We start from the raw sequence: 19991 nt of genomic DNA, 5'->3' as shown, positions 1-19991 counted from the left end.
TAGATTTGTTTGTAGTTCGTAAATAATATATATTTGTTCTTTATATATATTCATAGATAGATAAATGTATACATAGATACAGCATGTGATCCACGGTTGTCGACTGTACCATTGTTTCTTAAAAACAAAACAAAAGCATCCCAATAAGCTCTCTCGTTGTTTTTTTGGACTATCTATATTTTCAATAATAGAACAAACTCACGTTCTAAATTACCCGTGGATAACAGCGATTGTAAATAGAGCTCACCTATTTTTGTATGATAATGGTACGTTCCTGTTTTGAGTCTACATAAGACAGAAGCGCACGTTCATGTCAGTGCATGAATTCATGAGCACGTGAAGAGAAAATGGCGAGGTTTCTAAACTCTAATATAAGGAAGTTTTTGGCCACACAGATCAGGATGTCGTCTGACCAGGTAGATATTAAAAACCGTAGCCTGGGAAAAAAGGATCTCACAGTATTTCAAAGCCTGTTCAGTACGCACTGTCAGTTTATTACCATGTATTTCGTCAATTGTTTGCTGAATAAATGCGTATTATACACGTGACCCTAACCCTATGTTGTAACGTTGGTAAAACGTGTCAACACGACTTTTTTAAACGTAATTATACAACAAGAGCGCTATCTGGTTGCCCTTGTGGTATGACCCTTTTGTTTACATTCTGGATACGTCTACATTATTTGCTTTCTACTCAAACTCCTGGAGCAGAACAGTGTATTCATATGTTCAGATGTGTGTGTGGGGGGGTATATTTATGTATATATAAGTGTGTGTGTATATATATATATATGTGTGTGTGTGTGTGTGTGTGTGTGTGTGTGTGTATGTATGTGTGTGTGTGCGCATATATATATATATATATATATATATATATATATATATTATATATATATATATATATTATATATATATATATATATATATATATATATATATATATGCGCACACACACACATACATACATACATACATACACACACACACACACACACACACACATATATATATATACGCATATATTGACACGCATTGTGCTTGACAATCCTTGGAGTTGTTACTAATTACTGGTAGGGTAATAAATAAACAATTCTGTCTTGTGCAATCTGTGCCTGTCTCTCCCCCTGATAAAGCTAGGAGAACTGGGTAAAGGTGCTGGGAAAGGAGGTGGTGGCGGAGGTGCGGTGAGGGAGGCAGGAGGTGCGTTCGGCAAGAAACAGGCCGCTGAGGAAGAGATGTACTTCAAGTGAGTGGTTTTTCTTGATCTCATTGTGAACTTCATCTTTCACACTAGATCTCTATTGCTTACATGGGTATCAGCAAGATCAGCCCTCTCAATATTTGAGTCTGCCATGTGCCATTGTAAAACTTGCACAGTCTTTCATTGCTCTGTTTTACTTGAGAAGGAAGGATTTATTTAAGCTATTCACCCGTTTGAAGCCACCCAAAAAGTAATTTCATGTCTTATTCTTCCTCTCTATCACTTTCACAGGAGAAAAGAGCAAGAACAATTAGCTGCTCTCAGAAGACACCACCAGGATGAGATTGACCACCACAAGAAGGAAATTGAGAGATTACAACAGGAGATCAGTCGCCATGAGGGCAAAATCAGAAAACTTAAACATGATGACTGAGACTGGCGAACCAAGACATTACATTTCATTAACAAATGCCCCACACAGAATTTTTTAAACTTCACTAAATAATTGTGGATCCTTTACTTTAAGAAGTCAACTATGTAAACTCTGCTCTCACTTATGATGAAAGCATATTATAATACATGTATGATTGAAACACTGAAATAATATAATGTATTAAATCAGTACAGTTTCTCCTCTTGTCAATAAACATGTCTAAAAAATGAAGTTGTTTTGGTATAAATTATATGCTTGGTGCATAAAGATAGCAATTGATTTGAGCATCAATATTCATCTGTAAATTATAACAGTTTCAGTTCGTCGGAGAAAAGTGTACCAAATGAAATTACATACATTTTAGATATTTTTATTATCTGACCAACCCATTTCAGGTCTTGACACTAATGAGTCAATCAGGTGTGTTGATTTAGGCTGTATTGTTGGGCCTTCATGAACAGGTTGCTTTACTGCTTAAAAAGTTATTCAAGACACAACAGAAATTCATTTATTTGATTTTGTCAATTTAGAGCCCTTGTAGCTCATTTGCGCTCCAGTTGATGCTGGCAGCAGAAATAAATAATCAAATTACAAACGTCCTCTGAAAAACAGCGACAGCGAGTCTGACACGTCATTTCCGATGATGCGTAAAGCCCCGCCCATGCCCCTGTCTTTTACATCGGGCGGCCCCGCGTGTCTTTCTTTTCCCACATCATGGCGGACCGGTTCAATAAGGTGCGTTCGGGTGGTGTGATTTACATTAAATATCTTGATTTTCCTCAGCGAGGGAATGTGATATTTGGGGGCTAATGTGTAGGTAACGTCACCTGCCGCTGTTTGCGTTATTTGGGTTCCGTTTTAAGCGGTAGAACTGATATTTTTGGGAGAGAAATTTAACCACGCATCATGTCTTGCTGGAAGTTACAGGCCTGTAGTGATTGTAACACTCGTGGTGCAGTAAAAACCGGACTAGCGTTGCTGTCAATGTTCAGGTACTCTATAAATTAGCTAACGTTACTTCTATTTCAGGATGTATTGAAAGTATGTAACTAACGATTTAACTGGTCTCGAAGCGTTTATTTTAACGCTTATTAATTGAAAAACGTTTTCCTGCAAGCGGCGCGAATGGTTAGCTGCTATGGCTTTGCTTCTTTGCAAAGATCACGTCTTGAATAGTATTATTATATCATTAAATGTATAGAAAAGCTGTTGGTGGCGTATTAATCTGCTAGGTAACACATGGCTAACGTCAGATGTGCTTTTTGTCGATGATTAGCTCGCAACCACAATTAAGTATTCGAGTTTAACGACCATGAGAATACTTTACGTGCACTACCATCTGAGACAAAAAGCTATGATTTGATAAAAGCATATACAATTATTCGTCAATTCCATACTAATAAAACACCTGGTTTCACTTCTTCACAGGTTTTGATCCTTGATGGCAGAGGCCATCTACTCGGTCGTCTCGCCGCAATTGTGGCCAAGCAAGTGTTGCTGGGTATGTTTATACTAAAGAATTTAAGTTTTTTTTATTAAAAAATGTAGGCTACGCTTTAAGGTGTTCTTATACACTATGCATATCAATTTACCAACAATGCATAATAACAGTTACTTAGTATTTATAGTTATAGGACATAAAGAGATTTCTTTTCTTTTTTTTGGTTGAAGAGCCAGTTCAGATATAAGAACTGTTTATTTGCCCTCAAATTACCATAACTTCTCTTTTAAGAATCAGATTGTGAACCGACTGTCATGCATAAAATGGGTGTCAACTTATGGCAGTTTATTTTTATCTTAACTGATCATTTAAGTAGTAATTCTTGTGCTTTGTTTATAGGCCACAAAATTGTGGTGGTGAGGTGTGAAGGTATCAACATCTCTGGGAACTTCTACCGCAACAAACGTAAGTTTGACCACCTATAAGTATGTTGAGTTTTAAGTACACTGACTTTGACCAATGTGAAACTGTTGAATTGTGCGGTGCTAAATGGCATGTGTTTGTGCAGTGAAGTATTTGGCCTTCCTCCGCAAGAGGATGAACACCAACCCTTCCCGTGGACCATATCACTTCAGAGCCCCCAGCAGGATCTTCTGGAGGACAGTAAGAGGTGAGCTTTATTTTTTTTGTCCTCTCCATGGACACTTTGAAGTGGTTATGTTTCAAACAATGATGAACCCATTTATCCCGAATCTGAATCCAGTTTGATGATTCCAATCTACGGATCTGACTACTGAGTTTGAGTGTCACTGAGATAATCTGATTAGCTGCACACTTTCAATGGATGTGTGAGTGATTGAATGTTGACTTTCTTGAACAGGTATGCTTCCCCACAAAACCAAGAGAGGTCAGGCTGCTCTGGACAGGCTGAAGGTCTTTGATGGCATCCCACCTCCTTATGACAAGGTAGATTATTCTGAGTCAGTTTAGTATTTCAGATTAGTACCGTCAATGATGCTTTTTCACTGCCTTGTTTGAGTGTCAACTGAGAATACACAAGACTATCTGAGACTTTGCTTCTTCTGGAGTTAGAAATTGGAATTTTTCTTTTTTTGATCTCCAATTCTTTTTCACAGAGAAAGCGTATGGTCGTCCCAGCTGCTCTCAAGATTGTGCGTCTGAAGCCCACACGCAAGGTGAGTTTTTTGTTTGTAGTTTGTTGTGGTGTTTCCAATGATATTTGAAATAGCTTTTTGTCAGTGATGTTTTTCCACAGCAAGTATGAGTTTAACGACCATGAATCCACTTCATGCACTACCAGCTGAGACAAAAAGCTGCAGATATTAAATATTCCTTGTTTTACCTTGGCTATAAGGTCCAGAATATTTGAAACCCTGTAGATTTTGGCACTTAATTAGGGGCCTTTCAAAAAAAGTGCCCCACTCATAACAACTTACTGATTTCTTTCTCTAGTTTGCCCTGCTTGGAAGATTGGCCCATGAAGTTGGCTGGAAGTACCAGGCCATCACCGCCACCCTGGAGGAGAAAAGGAAGGAAAAGGCCAAATTGCGTTATTCCAAGAAGAAAATTCAGATCAAGCTCACCAAGCAGGCAGAAAAGAACGTTGAAAGCAAGATCGCCAAATACACTGATGTTCTTAAACAGTATGGTGTCCTTGTTTGAGCTGTTCCTGCAGCCAGTCGAAATAAATGTTTATAGAACGATTGTCTTGAGTGGGTTCGTTCTTTTTACCTTTTTTCAAATGGTATATTTGCTTTGGTAAACTGTCATAATTTAATGTTTCTGTGGCAGCATTCCTTAGAGGATACTTGAGTTAAACAAGTGTTTCTACAACTGGTTAATTATATTGACAACTTTCTTATGACAGTCTACAAAAACGGTTCATTGGAGACTCTTTAAAACACTATGCTTCTAAAAGAACACTCGGCAAGCTGTTGATCAACTTTAAGGAATATTTCACTTTAAAAAAAATTGTCATTTACTCAACCTCATGTTTCAAACCTGTATGAAATTGTCTTCTGCTGAACACAAAGCTATTTTGAAGAATGTTGGTAACTAGATATTTGTACCCCCATTTCTTTCCATGGAAGGAAAAAAATACTATGGAAGGCAATGAGGTAAATCCAACTTTAGTTGCGATCTTCAAAATATAATTTGTTCAAGAAGAAATTCATACAGGTTTGAAACAACATGAGGGTGAGTAAATTACTATTTTTAAGTGAACTATTCCTTTGTTTACTGGACATGTTATGTACGTAATTCCTATTGTGAATGGGCTTGTTCTGAAAGGGATGGTTCACCCAAAAATGAATGGTCATTTCCTCACTCTCAAGTTGTTCAACTGCTCACTGCTTTGCAACTGCTGTTAAAGGTACGATCAGTTACTCATTCATATGCAGTTTGTCAATTTCTGTTGACTACGTTGAATAGCCATTCATTCTGCCACTATTTCTTTCTGATTCAGGCTCCGTCCAAAGATGATGTGCGGCAGATCTGCGCTGAGAGTTTCCCAGCCGAAGCCTCCAAGCGTCAGTCAGTAATCGAAAAAAACTGCCAATTCTCTGTCTGTTTCCAGCAGTGAAGCGATGCAGGTGGGTTCATGTCATTTGTTTTCAAATATTTCCCAGCTAGAATACCAGATGTATTTTACTCAGATGTTAATGTGAAAGTATGTTTCATTGTTTTTTGAAACCAAGTCAGAAATGGTTCTTTTGGTCCATATACACCACTTATAAGTATGTTGGGTTGTAAGTACACTGACTTTGACCAATGTGAAACTATTGAATTGTGTGGTGCTAAATTGCATGTTTGTGCAGTGAAGTATTTGGCCTTCCTCCGCAAGAGGATGAACACCAACCCTTCCCGTGGACCATATCACTTCAGAGCCCCCAGCAGGATCTTCTGGAGGGACAGTAAGAGGTGAGTTTTATTTTTTTTGTCCTCTCCATGGACACTTTGAAGTGGTTATGTTTCAAACAATGATGAACCCATTTATCCCGAATCTGAATCCAGTTTGATGATTCCAATCTACGGATCTGACTACTGAGTTTGAATGTCACTGAGATAATCTGTGATTAGCTGCACACTTTCAATGGATGTGTGAGTGATTGAATATGTTTACTTTCTTGAACAGGTATGCTTCCCCACAAAACCAAGAGAGGTCAGGCTGCTCTGGACAGGCTGAAGGTCTTTGATGGCATCCCACCTCCTTATGACAAGGTAGATTATTCTGACTCAATTTAGTATTTCACAGATTATTCTGACTCAATTTAGTATTTCACAGATTAGTACTGTCAATGATGCTTTTTCACTGCCTTTTTTGTGTCAACTGAAAATACACAAGACTATCTGAGACTTAGCTTTTTCTGATTCAGGCTCCGTCTAAAGCTGTGCGGCAGATCTGCACTGAGAGTTTCCCAGCCGGAGCCTCCAAGCGTCAGTCTGTAATCGAAAAACTGCCAATTCTGTCTTTCCTGCAGTGAAGCGATGCAGGTGGGTTCAACTTCATGCCATATGATTTCAAATATTTCCCAGCTAAAATACCAGATATATTTTACTCAGATTTTAATGTGAAAGTATGTTTCATTGTTTTTTGAAACCAAGTCAGAAATGGCTCATTTGGTCCATATACACCACCTATAAGAATGTTGGGTTTTAAGTACACTGACTTTGACCAATGTGAAACTATTGAATTGTGTGATGCTTAATGGCATGTGTCTGTGCAGTGAAGTATTTGGCCTTCCTCCGCAAGAGGATGAACACCAACCCTTCCCGTGGACCATATCACTTCAGAGCCCGCAGCAGGATCTCCTGGAGGGACAGTAAGAGGTGAGCTTTATTTTTATTTTTTTTGTTCTCTCCTCTCCATGGACACTTTGAAGTGGTTATGTTTCAAACAATGATGAACCCATTTATCCCGAATCTGAATCCAGTTTGATGATTCCAATCTACGGATCTGACTACTGAGTTTGAATGTCACTGAGATAATCTGATTAGCTGCACACTTTCAATGGATGTGTGAGTGATTGAATGTTGACTTTCTTGAACAGGTATGCTTCCCCACAAAACCAAGAGAGATCAGGCTGCTCTGGACAGGCTGAAGGTCTTTGATGGCATCCCACCTCCTTATGACAAGGTAGATTATTCTGAGTCAATTTATGCCATATGATTTCATATTTTTCCCAGCTTAAATAGATGTACTTTACTCAGATGTTAATATGAAAGTATGTGTTTCATTGTGTCTATTGAAACCAAGTCAGAAATGGCTCATTTGGTCCGTAAGAGCCAAAAGAAAGTTGCAAACAATAAAGAAACTTTGTATTTTTCTGTCAGGCATTTGTGAGGGAAAAGGGTGTATGAATATCAAAGGAAAGAATAAATGGATATTAATGTCACAATGCTTTATAAATCACTTATGTATTCGAAATGTTTACTGTTCACAGATTTTACCATTGGCATGTTTACAAGTACTGTGATGTTTATTACACATATGTAGCCAGTGGTGGATTAAGACTCTTTGGTGTCCCTGGGCACTGACACCTAGAGACCTGACCCTGTACGTCTGTATGACGTTGGATGTTGACGTCAATATGACGTTTGGTTCTGACGTCAACCCAACAGTTCACACATAAGAACTGTTTACTTGCCCTCAAATTACCCTAAACTCATTTTTGGTCAACTTCTCTTTAAGAATCAGATTATGACCAGTGATATCTGTTGAAACCCATTTTATGCATATGACAGTCAACGGCAGTTTTTTTATGAAATTTTTTTTTGCACATCATTTTAGTAGTAATTCTTGTGCTTTGTTTACAGGCCACAAAATTGTGGTGGTGAGGTGTGAAGGTATCAACATCTCTGGGAACTTCTACCGCAACAAAAGTACGTTTGACCACCTATAAGTATGTTGGGTTTTAAGTACACTGACTTTGACCAATGTGAAACTGTTGAATTGTGCGGTGCTAAATGGCATGTGTTTGTGCAGTGAAGTATTTGGCCTTCCTCCGCAAGAGGATGAACACCAACCCTTCCCGTGGACCAAATCACTTCAGAGCCCCCAGCAGGATCTTCTGGAGGACAGTAAGAGGTGAGCTTTATTTTTATTTATTTTTGTCCTCTCCATGGACACTTTGAAGTGGTTATGTTTCAAACAATGATGAACCCATTTATCCCGAATCTGAATCCAGTTTGATGATTCCAATCTACGGATCTGACTACTGAGTTTGAATGTCACTGAGATAATCTGATTAGCTGCACACTTTCAATGGATGTGTGAGTGATTGAATGTTGACTTTCTTGAACAGGTATGCTTCCCCACAAAACCAAGAGAGGTCAGGCTGCTCTGGACAGGCTGAAGGTCTTTGGCATCCCACCTCCTTATGACAAGGTAGATTATTCTGAGTCAGTTTAGTATTTCAGATTAGTACCGTCAATGATGCTTTTTCACTGCCTTGTTTGAGTGTCAACTGAGAATACACAAGACTATCTGAGACTTTGCTTCTCCTGGAGTTAGAAATTGGTTTTTTCTTTTCTTTTTTTGATCTCAAATTCTTTTCCATAGAGAAAGCGTATGGTCGTCCCAGCTGCTCTCAAGATTGTGCGTCTGAAGCCCACACGAAAGGTGAGGTGTTTTTGTTTTTGTGATGTCTCAATAATATTTAAAATCGCTTTTTGTCAGTGATGTTTTTCCACAGCAAGTATGAGTTTAACGACCATGAATCCACTTCATGCACTACCAGCTGAGACAAAAAGCTGCAGATATTAAATATTCCTTGTTTTACCTTGGCTATAAGGTCCAGAATATTTGAAACCCTGTAGATTTTGGCACTTAATTAGGGGCCTTTAAAAAAAAAAGTGCCCCACTTGTAACAATTTTCTTTTTTCTCTAGTTTGCCCTGCTTGGAAGATTGGCCCATGAAGTTGGCTGGAAGAACCAGGCCATCACCGCCACCCTGGAGGAGAAAAGGAAGGAAAAGGCCAAACTGTGTTCCAAGAAAATTCAGATCAAGCTCACCAAGCAGGCAGAAAAGAACATTGAAAAGCAAGATCGCAAAATACACTGATGTTCTTAAACAGTATGGTGTCCTTGTTTGAGCTGTTCCTGCAGCCAGTCGAAATAAATGTTTATAGAACCTATTGTCTTGAGTGGTTTCATTCTTTTTGCCTTTTTTCAAATGGCATATTTGGTTTGGTGAACTTGTCATAATTTAATGTTTCTGTGGCAGCATTCCTTAGAGGATACTTGAGTTAAAAATACTATGGAAGTCCATGGGGTATATCAACTGTTTAGTTATGACCTTCAAAATATCTTTTGTGTTCGGCAGAAGAAAGAAATTCATACAGGTTTGAAACAACATGAGGGTCTCAGGGTGAGTAAATTATGCCATTTTTAAGTGTACTGTTCTTTTAAGTATTTTTAATGGACATATGTGTTATATACATAATTCCTATTGTGAATGAACTTGTTCTGAAAGGGATGGTTCACCCAAAAACTAATGGTCATTTACCCACCCTCAAGTTGTTCAAAACCTGTGTGAATTTCTTCTGCTGAACACAAAAGATAGTGTGAAGAATGTTGGTAAGCAAGCAGTTTATTGGCCCCATTGACTTCCAAATAAACCCTCTTCTCTCTTCCATACTATGGCAGTCATATGGGGCCCATCAACTGTCTGGTTACCCATATTTATTTTGTGTTCAGCAGAAGAAATAAAAAAAAATACAGGTTTGGAGCAACTTGGGGGTGAGTAAATTATGACAACTATCCCTTTAGGTGAAACCGAGGTCCTGACTCTCTGTGGTCATTAAAAATCCCATGGCATTTCTCGTAAAGAGTAGGGGCGTAACACCGGTGTCCTGGCCACATTTCCACCCATTGGCCCTTACCAATCATGGCCTCCTAATAATCCCCTTACATTGAATTGGCGCCATCACTCTCTCTCCTCTCTCCACATATAGCTGGTGTGTGGTGAGCGCACTGGCGCCGTTGTACTGTGGCTGCCGTCGCATCATCCAAGTGGATGCTGCACACTGGTGGTGGTTGAGGAGAGATCCCCTGATATGATTGTAAAGCGCTTTGGGTGTACAGTAGTACATATGAAAGCGCTATATAAATGCCTCAAAAAAAAAAAAAAAAAACTCCCGTTAACACTACCACCTTTGTCAAAAGTATTCATTTCATGTTATCTAAACTTTGTTTGAATGTAGTTGTGACTAGCTGCAAATAACTTTGGCTCAAGTACCTTTTATCTTAAAAGCTTTTAAAGCAGTAAAAAGCCATTGAAGCATTTGTACTTGTTGAGAACAGAAGGAAAGATGGAGAATACAAGTTCTCATAAAAGCCTATCAAAATATATTCTGATTACTGACCGCCTTTACTGATTATCTATCACGAGACGTACACAAACCATTATAGTTTAGGAAATGCCGTTTTACGTAGGGTCTTTTATTTTGACACTTGTCTCTGTCGTGAATTCACGTGACCGCAACTTTCAGTCTGAAACATGGCTTTTCTTACAGAGGATCAGTTCACTGCTTTGCAACTGCTGTTAAAGGTACGATCAGTTACTCATTCATATGCAGTTTGTCAGTTTCTGTTGACTAAGATGAAAAGCCGTTCATTCTGCCACTATTTCTTTCTGATTCAGGCTCCGTCCAAAGATGTTGTGCGGCAGATCTGCGCTGAGAGTTTCCCAGCCGGAGTCTCCAAGCGTCAGTCAGTAATCGAAAAAACTGCCAATTCTCTGTCTGTTTCCAGCAGTGAAGCGATGCAGGTGGGTTCATGCCATTTGATTTCAAATGTTTCCCAGCTAAAATACCAGGATGTTAATGTGAAACTGTGTTTCATTATGTGTACTGTTGTAACCGGTGTGAAACCGAGTCAAATGGCTAATTTGGTCCATAAGAACCAAAAGAAAGTTGCACAATGTAATATTTTTCTGTCATGCATTTGTGAGAAAGATTCAATAAATGAATATTAATTAATATCGCAATGCTTTATAAATCACTTATTCGAAACGTTTGCTGGTCACATGTTACCACAGATACTGTGATCATTTATATATTTATTACACATTATATAGGCTAACAAATATATGGTTGCTGTATTTTTCAGATGGGCAAACTAAGCTTTCACTTTCATTTATAGTTGATAACTTTGAGAAATAGGCCTACTTTAGCAGATCTATTCAGACCCTTTGAACCCAAAAGTAAATTTTGGTGTCAGGTTTTATTGGTTGGATTTAATAGGTTAATGTTCCTTACAAAGCATACAAAACCACATAAATGTTGTTGGTGTTAATACATCCCTTTTTTTTATTTTTATTCCTCAACAGTTGCTGACCGCTTTTCACACACTCTCGCATGAAGTTGTGTACCAGAATCTAACCTCTCCGGAACAGATCCTGTCAATTTTCCCAGAATCATTCCACTCTAACCTAAAGAATCTGATCACCAAAATTCTCTTGGAAAATAGGTGGATACTTCTTTTAAACCTCCTTTTAGATCGTCAAATAACTGTAGCCTACTGCAGAAATGTACCCTGCAGACAAGTGCATAACATGTTTTTGGTGTAAACGTTTTCAGTGTCACGTGGAGAAATGATGCTTTGTCAAATCAAAGTGAGTGTGATTTCTCATATTTTCATTGTATTGCAATATGTTTGATGACATTGTATTTTATGCTTGTGGTCCATAATGAAATAATTTTGAAGCTGTGAAGTTATGATGTGTGTTTCGTAGTTTCACTGCCAAAGCTTGTTGATATGGAGTGGCGAGTGGACATGAAAACTGCTTCGGACTCCTTGAGTCGTATGGCTGTGCCAACCTGTCTGTTGCAAATGAAAGTAAGATGCAGACATAATATATGCTGAAATTTAAAATTACTATTTTATTAACATTGTCTAATTAAAGATATTTATCTGATATAACAATGAAACATTGGTTTACAATAGTTATTATTCTGAAATAAGAATAAAACATTGGTTTAAAACTTAATTTTGATTGATGTAATATTTGGTAGTAAATATTACAGACTTACAATTTTTTCAAAATTCTCTGACACTCTGTGTTTGTTTACCGAAGCTCCAGGACACTCCGTGCATTAGCGGCGGTCCAAGTGAGTCCACAATTACAATGGAGCTGAGTAGAGAGACACTGGACACCATGATAGACGGTTTGGGTCGCATCAGGGACCAGCTGACTGCAGTGGCAAGGAAGTAGAGCAGAATGACAGATGTTGCCATCACACCTTTCTGTGGACATTCAGAAAAAAAAATACGACAACAAAACAATGGACATTAAAATATAAATAATTGTAAACTGGGTTATCTGATTCCATTAGTCGGTTCTTGTTTTAATATGAGGTTTGTTTCATGTTTATAATCTTTGTTATATAAAAGTTGTCCCTTTTTTTTATTTTTTATTCTTTAAGTACTTTTTATAGTCATGTGAAATTTTCACAGCAATAAACTGAAGAAAATGCTAAGCTAGTTTGCAAGTTTTAATAAATTGACGTAATGCAACTGCTTGGGTATTACATCACTTTCATGATATACAGTTACTGTTTTTATAACGTGAGTTAAAAGAGTTTGTTTTATGGCCACGAGAGGCGCTGTAACCGTTAGAATCTATCCTGACAGTAGGAAATATTTCAAGTTAAAAGTTTCATCTGCAATGTGTGGGGAGGAAAATAATACTACACTCTTTACAATATTTTTTGTGAAATCATGGAAAGGCTAGACAGGATCTATTAACTAAGGTAAGAAATAAAATAGAAAAAAGGCCAAGCGGGAAAAACAGAAATGCAAATAAAACGCATGACGAAACTTGTCATTTCCACACACAAAAAAAAATTTCGACCGAAAAAAACAACTAAACCGACTTAGCACTAAGGCTCTTTATATATATATATATATATATTATATATATATATATATATATATATATATATATATATATATATAATCTCATTATATATCATTAATATTAAATATCTATATTTAGAAAGTCTGTTAATGGCATGAGGTTTAATTTTGACAGACGGGTGAACCCGGAAGAGTAAAGCATTGTTTACAGTTGCATGCTGCTTGTATTTGTAATGGTGCTCGCTTTTTTGAGATGATGATGAGGCACTTGTACTGCACTGCAGGCGCGGGGATGGAGGAGCTGCTGGCCGAGGAGGTACAACACAAACTCTACGCTTCTCAAGTGAGTTGATCACCCTTTATTTCATTGAGATCGTTCATTATTTTAAGACATAAATGTTATTCTAAAGTAAGTATGTAAAGTTCTATGAAACTAACACTCCAAACTTTTTCAATCACCAGACAGCAAATACAGGGCATTTAAAATTATGTAAGCTGTGCATTACTAATGAACATAAAAGTAAATTTAAGAAGTCCGAACAAATATCAGTCCATAATTAACTAGGTAGATTTACTCTGCATATTAAAGCCATGTTCCAAATTTCCATAATGTTGATAGTGTTTTTTTTTTGTGCTGTGTATGTGTCAGGTGGAGCAGATTCCAGGAAGAGTTTTCTTTTGCTGCAATGCTGATCTGTACACTGTGACACAACTCAAGTCTGCAGAGAGGCTGTTTTTACTTCTGCGCAAAGCTGAACCCATTTCACTTCCCAAAAACCCGGGTGAGTATGAATGAGAAGTCTGCCCTGGCAAACAAACTCTTCCCATTCAGGCATGGGAAAATTTGAGTGAACTTTCTGTGTACCTAAGTCTTATTTGCATTAATGAAATCACATTTGGTTTTAGCCAGTCTGCAGGCTGTTAGAAGCCTTTAGTTGCGTTATTATCCTACATGTACATTATACTTACAGGCAACCCATTTTACGCATCTTCACTGGTTTTATTTTAATAGCAAAGGCAGCTGCTGTTATAAAGGAGAGAGTGGTAGGAGCTCCAGCCATTTGGAAGCAAGCCTTCTTAACCTGGACAGCCCTACAGGATGAGCTTCAGTCCAGCCAGCAGCGAGGACACAAGAGAAGGAGAGAGGAGGATGAGGAGGAGAGTTTGACTGTAGCAGATGAATCCACACACACTCTCACCTCAAGCACACACTTATTAAAAAACCCAAATGAAATGGATAAGGAGTCACGTCAGCACACACCATCCTTCAGAGTGAGCTGCCGCTGCAGTGGAGTCATTGCCCGCTCTTATACCTCTCAGGTGTGTGTGTGTATGCAATTTAAATACTTTTCAAAATACACTGGCATGTGTTCTGTATGTGTAGTGCAGTTCAATTAAAAAAAACTAAATCTGGTAATAAACAGACACTATAAGGATTAAATAAGTGAATTGGGTTAATTTAAATACTTTAAAAATTCTACTTGTTATACAGATAATATTAACTGTAATTAAAAATGTGTGAAATATAAGTAATGTCATTAGTGGTCTCTGATTTAGACCTGATTCTATATAGACAAAATATTTATAGATTTATAAACCTGGCTTAAGGGCCGTTCACACCAAGGACAACAACAATATGGTTTTAAAAATCATTCTAAATGTAAAAGAATTGGTGAATCCACACCACAACTATAACGATAATGCCATAGAGCAATTATAGAATTGGAATCACTTTCACAATGATTTTTTCCAATCAGAATCCATTCTGCTTTAAACAGCTCAAACAGGCATTTAAAGTGGATGAAATAAACTGAAATATTTTGAGTTGATATGGACACATATAGTTATAGTTATCTTTATAATTATTATTCTTGGTGTGAACAGGCTTTTATTGTGGTTGCGTGTGTGTCTTCAGAGACTGAGTCGTACCATTGGGATGGCCATCAGAGAACATCTTGGGTGGAAGGTGGACCTGAGAGAGCCTGTTCTTGAGGTATGCACACTCACTTGATAAAATAAAAAAATAAAATAAGTTCATAAACACACACTGAACCACAGGCATTCAAATGTTCATGCATAAATGCATATACTACAAAACAAATACTACATAAACTAATATGTTTACAGTTACAATGAGGTTAGCCATAACTATTTAAATGTTACTGTTGGGGTGTGTTTCTTTGTGTCACTAGGTGAATGTGTATTTAAGCGATGACCATTGCGTTGTAGGTATCCCTCTTTTGAAGTAAGTATCTTTACATTTATTTTTTTTTTAAATCTACCAACTTAAGATCTAATTCAGTGTGTGTGGTTTCTTCAGGCATCCTTTGGCCAGTCGTTCTTATATGAAACACAACGGGTTGCGTTCTACAATAGCCTGGGCCATGACCTCTCTTTGCCCTAAACAGGTAAGGTCCAGAATGAACTTTAAAGAGGCAAATGCGCACACACACATGGTAAATCATTAAATTAACAGCCTTAAAACAGTATATCCAGTTTCTTCGGGTGGGTGGTGAGAAAAGTATTCATACCTGGCAAGTCCTTATCTTTACAAGGAAAAAAAAAAAATGGGTAGTTGACATGTCATAGCAAACATATAAAAAATATACGCTACCGTTCTAAACTTTGGGAATGGTACTATTTTTAAATGTTTTTTTAAAGAAGTCTCTTATGCTCACCAGTTTGATCAATACTTTAAAAACAGTAATATTGGGAAATATTATTACAATTTAAAATAAGTGTTTTCTATTTTAATATATTTTAAAATGTAATTTATTCCTGTGATGCAAAGCTGAATTTTCAGTAGTGTTAAATTATCCTTAGGAAATTATTCTAATATGCTGGTTTGGTGCTCAAGAAACATTTATTATTATTATTAATGTTGAAAACACTTGTGCTGCTTAATATCTTTGTGGAATCTGTGGTACGTTTCAAAAGAAAGTTCAAAAATACAATGTTTTATTTGAAATGGAAATCTTTTGTAACATTATAATAAGGTAACACTTCCCTATAAGGCTCCTTTAGTTACAGTTTGTTAATGCGTTAACTAATATTAACTAACAATGAGCAATACATTCATTACAGAACTTATTCATCTTTGTTAACATTCATTTATAAAAATACAATAATTGTTCATTGTGCTGTGCTTTGTGATGTTTCATTTGGCAGGAAGTTCAGCTGCAGCTCTGACATGCCAACTGCCCTGCCACACTTACTGAGAGAGATTGTTAGTTCATGTTAGTTCAGGTTCATTAACTAATGTTAACAGATACACATGTTATTTCATATTAATTAAAGATCAAATTCAAAATCAAAATGAATACATCAATATTAAAGGGATAGTTCACCCAAAAATGACAATTCTGTCAAAAATTATTTTGAAGAATGTTGGCAACCAAACAGTTGATGGGCCAAACTGACTTCCATATTAAGTCAATGGGGTTCATCAACTGTTTGGTTACCAACATTCTTCAAAATATATTTTTGTGTGTGTGTTCACAGAAGAAATTCATAAAGGTTTGGAACAACTTGAAAGTAATTAAATGATGACAGAATTGACATTTTTTGGTGAACCGTCCCTGTAACTAACAAAATAACAGCTTTTTAATATTTTTTTGTCCTCTTTTCTGTCTTTCTCTCCACAGCTGAATGATTGTGTGATTTTAGACCCGATGTGTGGAGTTGGAGCCGTATTGTTGGAAGCAGCTCAGGAGTATTCTGTACGTAAACACACCACTCTGAACGCCACATGCAGCTCTTGCACACACAGAATTGACGTCTGACTTGTATGCATTGTGTGTGTGTTTGTTCAGAATGCTATATTTCTAGGCATGGATACAGAGACGTCGCAGTTGCAGAAAGCTGCAGAGAACTTAAAAGCGTCTGGAATGGAAGGAAGAGTGCAGCTACTTCGTTCCTCTGCCATGGGTTTGGGCAAACTCCTCTTTCATCATCACTGACCTCATTTAGCCAACATCTAGTATAAAAATCATCTCGGGTGATAGGTACACAAGTGGACAGTGATAAATACAGATGTAAACGGGGTAGAAAACATTTTGTGATCGAGTCAGGAATGTGTGTGACCACATTGCATTGTTAAAATCAGCATGAAATGGAAGTTGCGATAGTCTTTTCTTTGCTACTGTGACGTATATCTGAGTGAAACGGCTTCTCGAACAAGAATAAATGCAGTATGACCCTGCAAGTGGGAGGGGAAGTTATTTTGAAGATTATAATGCCACATGAATTTGAGAATGTGCACTGATAAATCATTTAAAAGAAATACTGCAATACAGTATTCCATAAAAAATAAGAATTGTTGATTTTGACTACATATTGGTGACATTAATGTACATCCTGATGCGCCTGACAACTGCGAAGCACTGCCTACCTGCACTAAAACAAAGGCTTTAATCTTTTTCTTGGGAAGAGCCTTATCTCCTATTATTTTTCTGTTCCTCAGAGATCCCTCTTGCTGATGGGGCCGTTGATGTTGTGCTCTGTGATGTTCCATTTGGCAGGAAGTTCAGCTGCAGCTCTGACATGCCGACTGCCCTGCCACACTTACTGAAAGAGATGGAGAGGTGCATTCTTTGAGCATATGTGTATTGTTTCTCTTTCAATTTCTATGCTTTTGGGCTTTAGTTGTATAGTCAATGTGTTTTTCTTTCTGCAGGGTAATTCGTGTTGGTGGACATCTTGTTCTGTTACTGAGTTTGCAGCTTTCTGCACAGCTTAAGAAGATCATTTGCACACACAAACACAACCAACACTTAAACTCCTCAGATACAAACAGTGTTCACACTGACCCCTCAAACACACGCAGTGAAAGCACTGACAAACCAAAAACCTTAACTTTTCACGAATCAAGCTCTGAAGCGGCGAATACACCGTTATTGATCAGCTCATTGCAAGCACAGAGGACACACAAGGTTAGTCTGGGCAGCACAGACGCGTTTATACACACCTACACCAAAATACAAACTCAAAATACAACACTTGCACTGAAATAAGTTCAACCTGAAATGCTTGTGGACAATCAGAATTGACAACAAATGACCAAAATGCTATTTAAAAGATTTTTATGCTGTCTTTTATAATAAATAATAAAAAAACTTTAAAAACGAATTTAAGTGATTGTAATATGATTGTGGTGTGTATGGATGTGAGAGACTGGTTTGCACAGTATTTAAATGAAGACAGATTTTTTTTTGTGTGAAATATTATTATTTACAAAAATGTAATCCCCTCCTCAGTACTAATGGTGCCTTCTAAACAACTTTATTGCTGATTTGATGTTTTATAATGGTTGTGGTGCATTGTTGGCTCTTTCACAATGTGTTAGGTATTTCAACTTTATGTTTTGCTAACTTTATATTTCAGCTTAATTTCTCATATTTGCTATATAATTTATAATGTTATGATATAATCACTTGTAATTAGACATTATAAAAATTTTTTTAGTACTATTTATATATTATTAGAGGATTTATTTTTATTATTATGAATGTTTATTCTTTTGCCATATTAGTTTAAAAAAAACAGTTGCTTTTAACGTTTTTAGCGTTACTTAGTTTATTTCAGTTAAACTTAAATAGCAAGACACCATTTCTCATTTTAGTTTATTTATTTATTTATTAATTTTTTACGTTTATGTTTTTTATCTAATCTTTATAATTAATTTCAGCTTTATTTAAATTACTGAATTTTAATGGTTTTTAGTTAACAATAACAGCTGTCCTTGAGAAATTCCCACGGACCCAGCCCCAAACCCCATCTCTTAAAAATTAATAAAGGCTGGTTTCTAAAGTACTTCTTCCTGCCTCTATGTATTAATGCTCATGGGTAGCCTAAATGGGTTCCATTCAGACCTTAACATTAAATATTTTACTGTAATGTGTCGTCAAGATTCAACAAGACATTTTCACCTGGCTATACCCAATGTTTAGATCTGTTGTGGTATTTGTTGTGGATCTGTTGTGGTAACAATTTCAAAAAACTTGCAATACATTTTTTGTTTGTCTTGATGTAAGTAATCAACTCAGTAATTTTCATGGTGATATCTAAAGGTTAAAAATGTTACCCTATTCACCTAAGAAAAATAATGAATAGGCGTATGAATGGGCTATATTTGGGTCTTTTTCGAAACTTTCCCCTAATGGGATTCTTCGGGGCTTTTTTTTCCTTACTCATATCAGGACATATTGAGGATACAAAATCAGTTGAGTTTGCTTCTATTGCAATTTGTTCAAGGTTGACCCCCATTTTGGCTTAAAATGACTGGACTAACATATCCTGGCTTAATCTAAGCCCTGTCTGTGAAACCGGGCCTATATCTATTATATTTTAAAACTGTCATATTTTGGTTTAAAGGTAGGGTAGGTAATCATTTTTCTAAAAAAAAAACATTCCAAATTTGTTTAAACTGTCTTTATATACCAATACATAATTAAAATGTAAGTTCTCTGAAAAAGAAAATTTAAAAATCGAGTGACTGTAGACCTTTTAATCTGCAATAAACACAGCTCATTATTTCCATTCACTCCACCCCCTCCCTTCTGAGCTCCTTCCAAAGCCACGCCCCCAAAACACATGAACGCGCGACGCCAAACAGGCTGGAACAAGACGCATTTATTACCTGAGACGAGTGGAGAGGAAGGAGCGCAGTACATACAGTGACATCATGTCAGAATCACATGTAATAAAATACCTAACTTTATCACTATGAATATAAACAAATAAGATTTATTTTAGTACTCACTCTCAAGCTAGCATATCGATAATGGTAAAGTTTCATTCGGTAACGAGCTATATTTATAAGGCAAAACTAAAAACAGGTTGCATTGATACACGTTTTTCCATTACCATCAGTTACACTGTGATGAAGATGAATTTCGTGTAAGATTCATAACATATACGGTGTTTTGCATGTAAGAGTTTCCATGATGAAAACATTGTTGACTCTAATGAAGACTAACGTACACTCCGAGTCCGGAGAAAAGTACCGCATCGTCGGCTCGAGGACAGGTCCGGGGTTG

The 19991-nt window shown here is 37.0% G+C and overlaps 4 protein-coding genes and 1 long non-coding RNA gene across 6 annotated transcripts; all 5 read left to right on the top strand.

Moving 5' to 3' along the window:
* The first annotated feature begins 258 nt into the window (after positions 1 to 258).
* Positions 259 to 1864, top strand: atp5if1b (ATP synthase inhibitory factor subunit 1b). The gene is made up of 3 exons (XM_082142560.1): positions 259 to 416; positions 1133 to 1245; positions 1492 to 1864. The coding sequence occupies exons 1-3, from the start codon at positions 348 to 350 to the stop codon at positions 1631 to 1633; spliced, it is 324 nt and encodes a 107-aa protein (XP_081998686.1). The 5' UTR covers positions 259 to 347; the 3' UTR covers positions 1634 to 1864.
* A 420-nt stretch (positions 1865 to 2284) lies between these two features.
* Positions 2285 to 4799, top strand: rpl13a (ribosomal protein L13a). Its single transcript, XM_082142557.1, has 7 exons — positions 2285 to 2368; positions 3062 to 3134; positions 3474 to 3539; positions 3643 to 3744; positions 3955 to 4040; positions 4211 to 4270; positions 4548 to 4799. The coding sequence occupies exons 1-7, from the start codon at positions 2348 to 2350 to the stop codon at positions 4755 to 4757; spliced, it is 618 nt and encodes a 205-aa protein (XP_081998683.1). The 5' UTR covers positions 2285 to 2347; the 3' UTR covers positions 4758 to 4799.
* A 153-nt stretch (positions 4800 to 4952) lies between these two features.
* Positions 4953 to 12612, top strand: commd9 (COMM domain containing 9). Of its 2 annotated transcripts, XM_082142555.1 has the most exons (11): positions 4953 to 5686; positions 5912 to 6014; positions 6229 to 6314; positions 6470 to 6587; positions 6821 to 6923; positions 7145 to 7230; positions 10739 to 10864; positions 11426 to 11565; positions 11676 to 11710; positions 11831 to 11934; positions 12173 to 12612. In XM_082142555.1, the coding sequence occupies exons 6-11, from the start codon at positions 7147 to 7149 to the stop codon at positions 12308 to 12310; spliced, it is 627 nt and encodes a 208-aa protein (XP_081998681.1). In that variant the 5' UTR covers positions 4953 to 5686; positions 5912 to 6014; positions 6229 to 6314; positions 6470 to 6587; positions 6821 to 6923; positions 7145 to 7146; the 3' UTR covers positions 12311 to 12612. The 2 variants fall into 2 exon arrangements, with proteins under 2 accessions (XP_081998681.1, XP_081998682.1); XM_082142556.1 differs by lacking the exons at positions 4953 to 5686; positions 5912 to 6014; positions 6229 to 6314; ... (1 more) ...; positions 6821 to 6923; positions 7145 to 7230 and adding an exon at positions 10511 to 10645.
* On the top strand, positions 8722 to 9116 carry LOC309478807. The gene is made up of 2 exons (XR_014199107.1): positions 8722 to 8868; positions 8931 to 9116. It is a non-coding gene; the product is annotated as an uncharacterized lncRNA (long non-coding RNA).
* Positions 12613 to 13075: 463 nt separating the features above from the next.
* thumpd2 (THUMP domain containing 2) lies at positions 13076 to 18081 on the top strand. Its single transcript, XM_082142412.1, has 10 exons — positions 13076 to 13297; positions 13604 to 13736; positions 13967 to 14274; positions 14870 to 14947; positions 15147 to 15199; positions 15275 to 15362; positions 16599 to 16673; positions 16767 to 16881; positions 17417 to 17537; positions 17630 to 18081. The coding sequence occupies exons 1-10, from the start codon at positions 13208 to 13210 to the stop codon at positions 17964 to 17966; spliced, it is 1398 nt and encodes a 465-aa protein (XP_081998538.1). The 5' UTR covers positions 13076 to 13207; the 3' UTR covers positions 17967 to 18081.
* The last annotated feature ends 1910 nt before the right edge of the window (positions 18082 to 19991 follow it).

Source organism: Leuciscus leuciscus, assembly GCF_965113295.1.
Source record: "Leuciscus leuciscus genome assembly, chromosome: 17".
Classification (NCBI taxonomy): Eukaryota; Metazoa; Chordata; class Actinopteri; order Cypriniformes; family Leuciscidae; genus Leuciscus; species Leuciscus leuciscus.
This window is presented reverse-complemented; position numbering and strand designations above follow the sequence as displayed.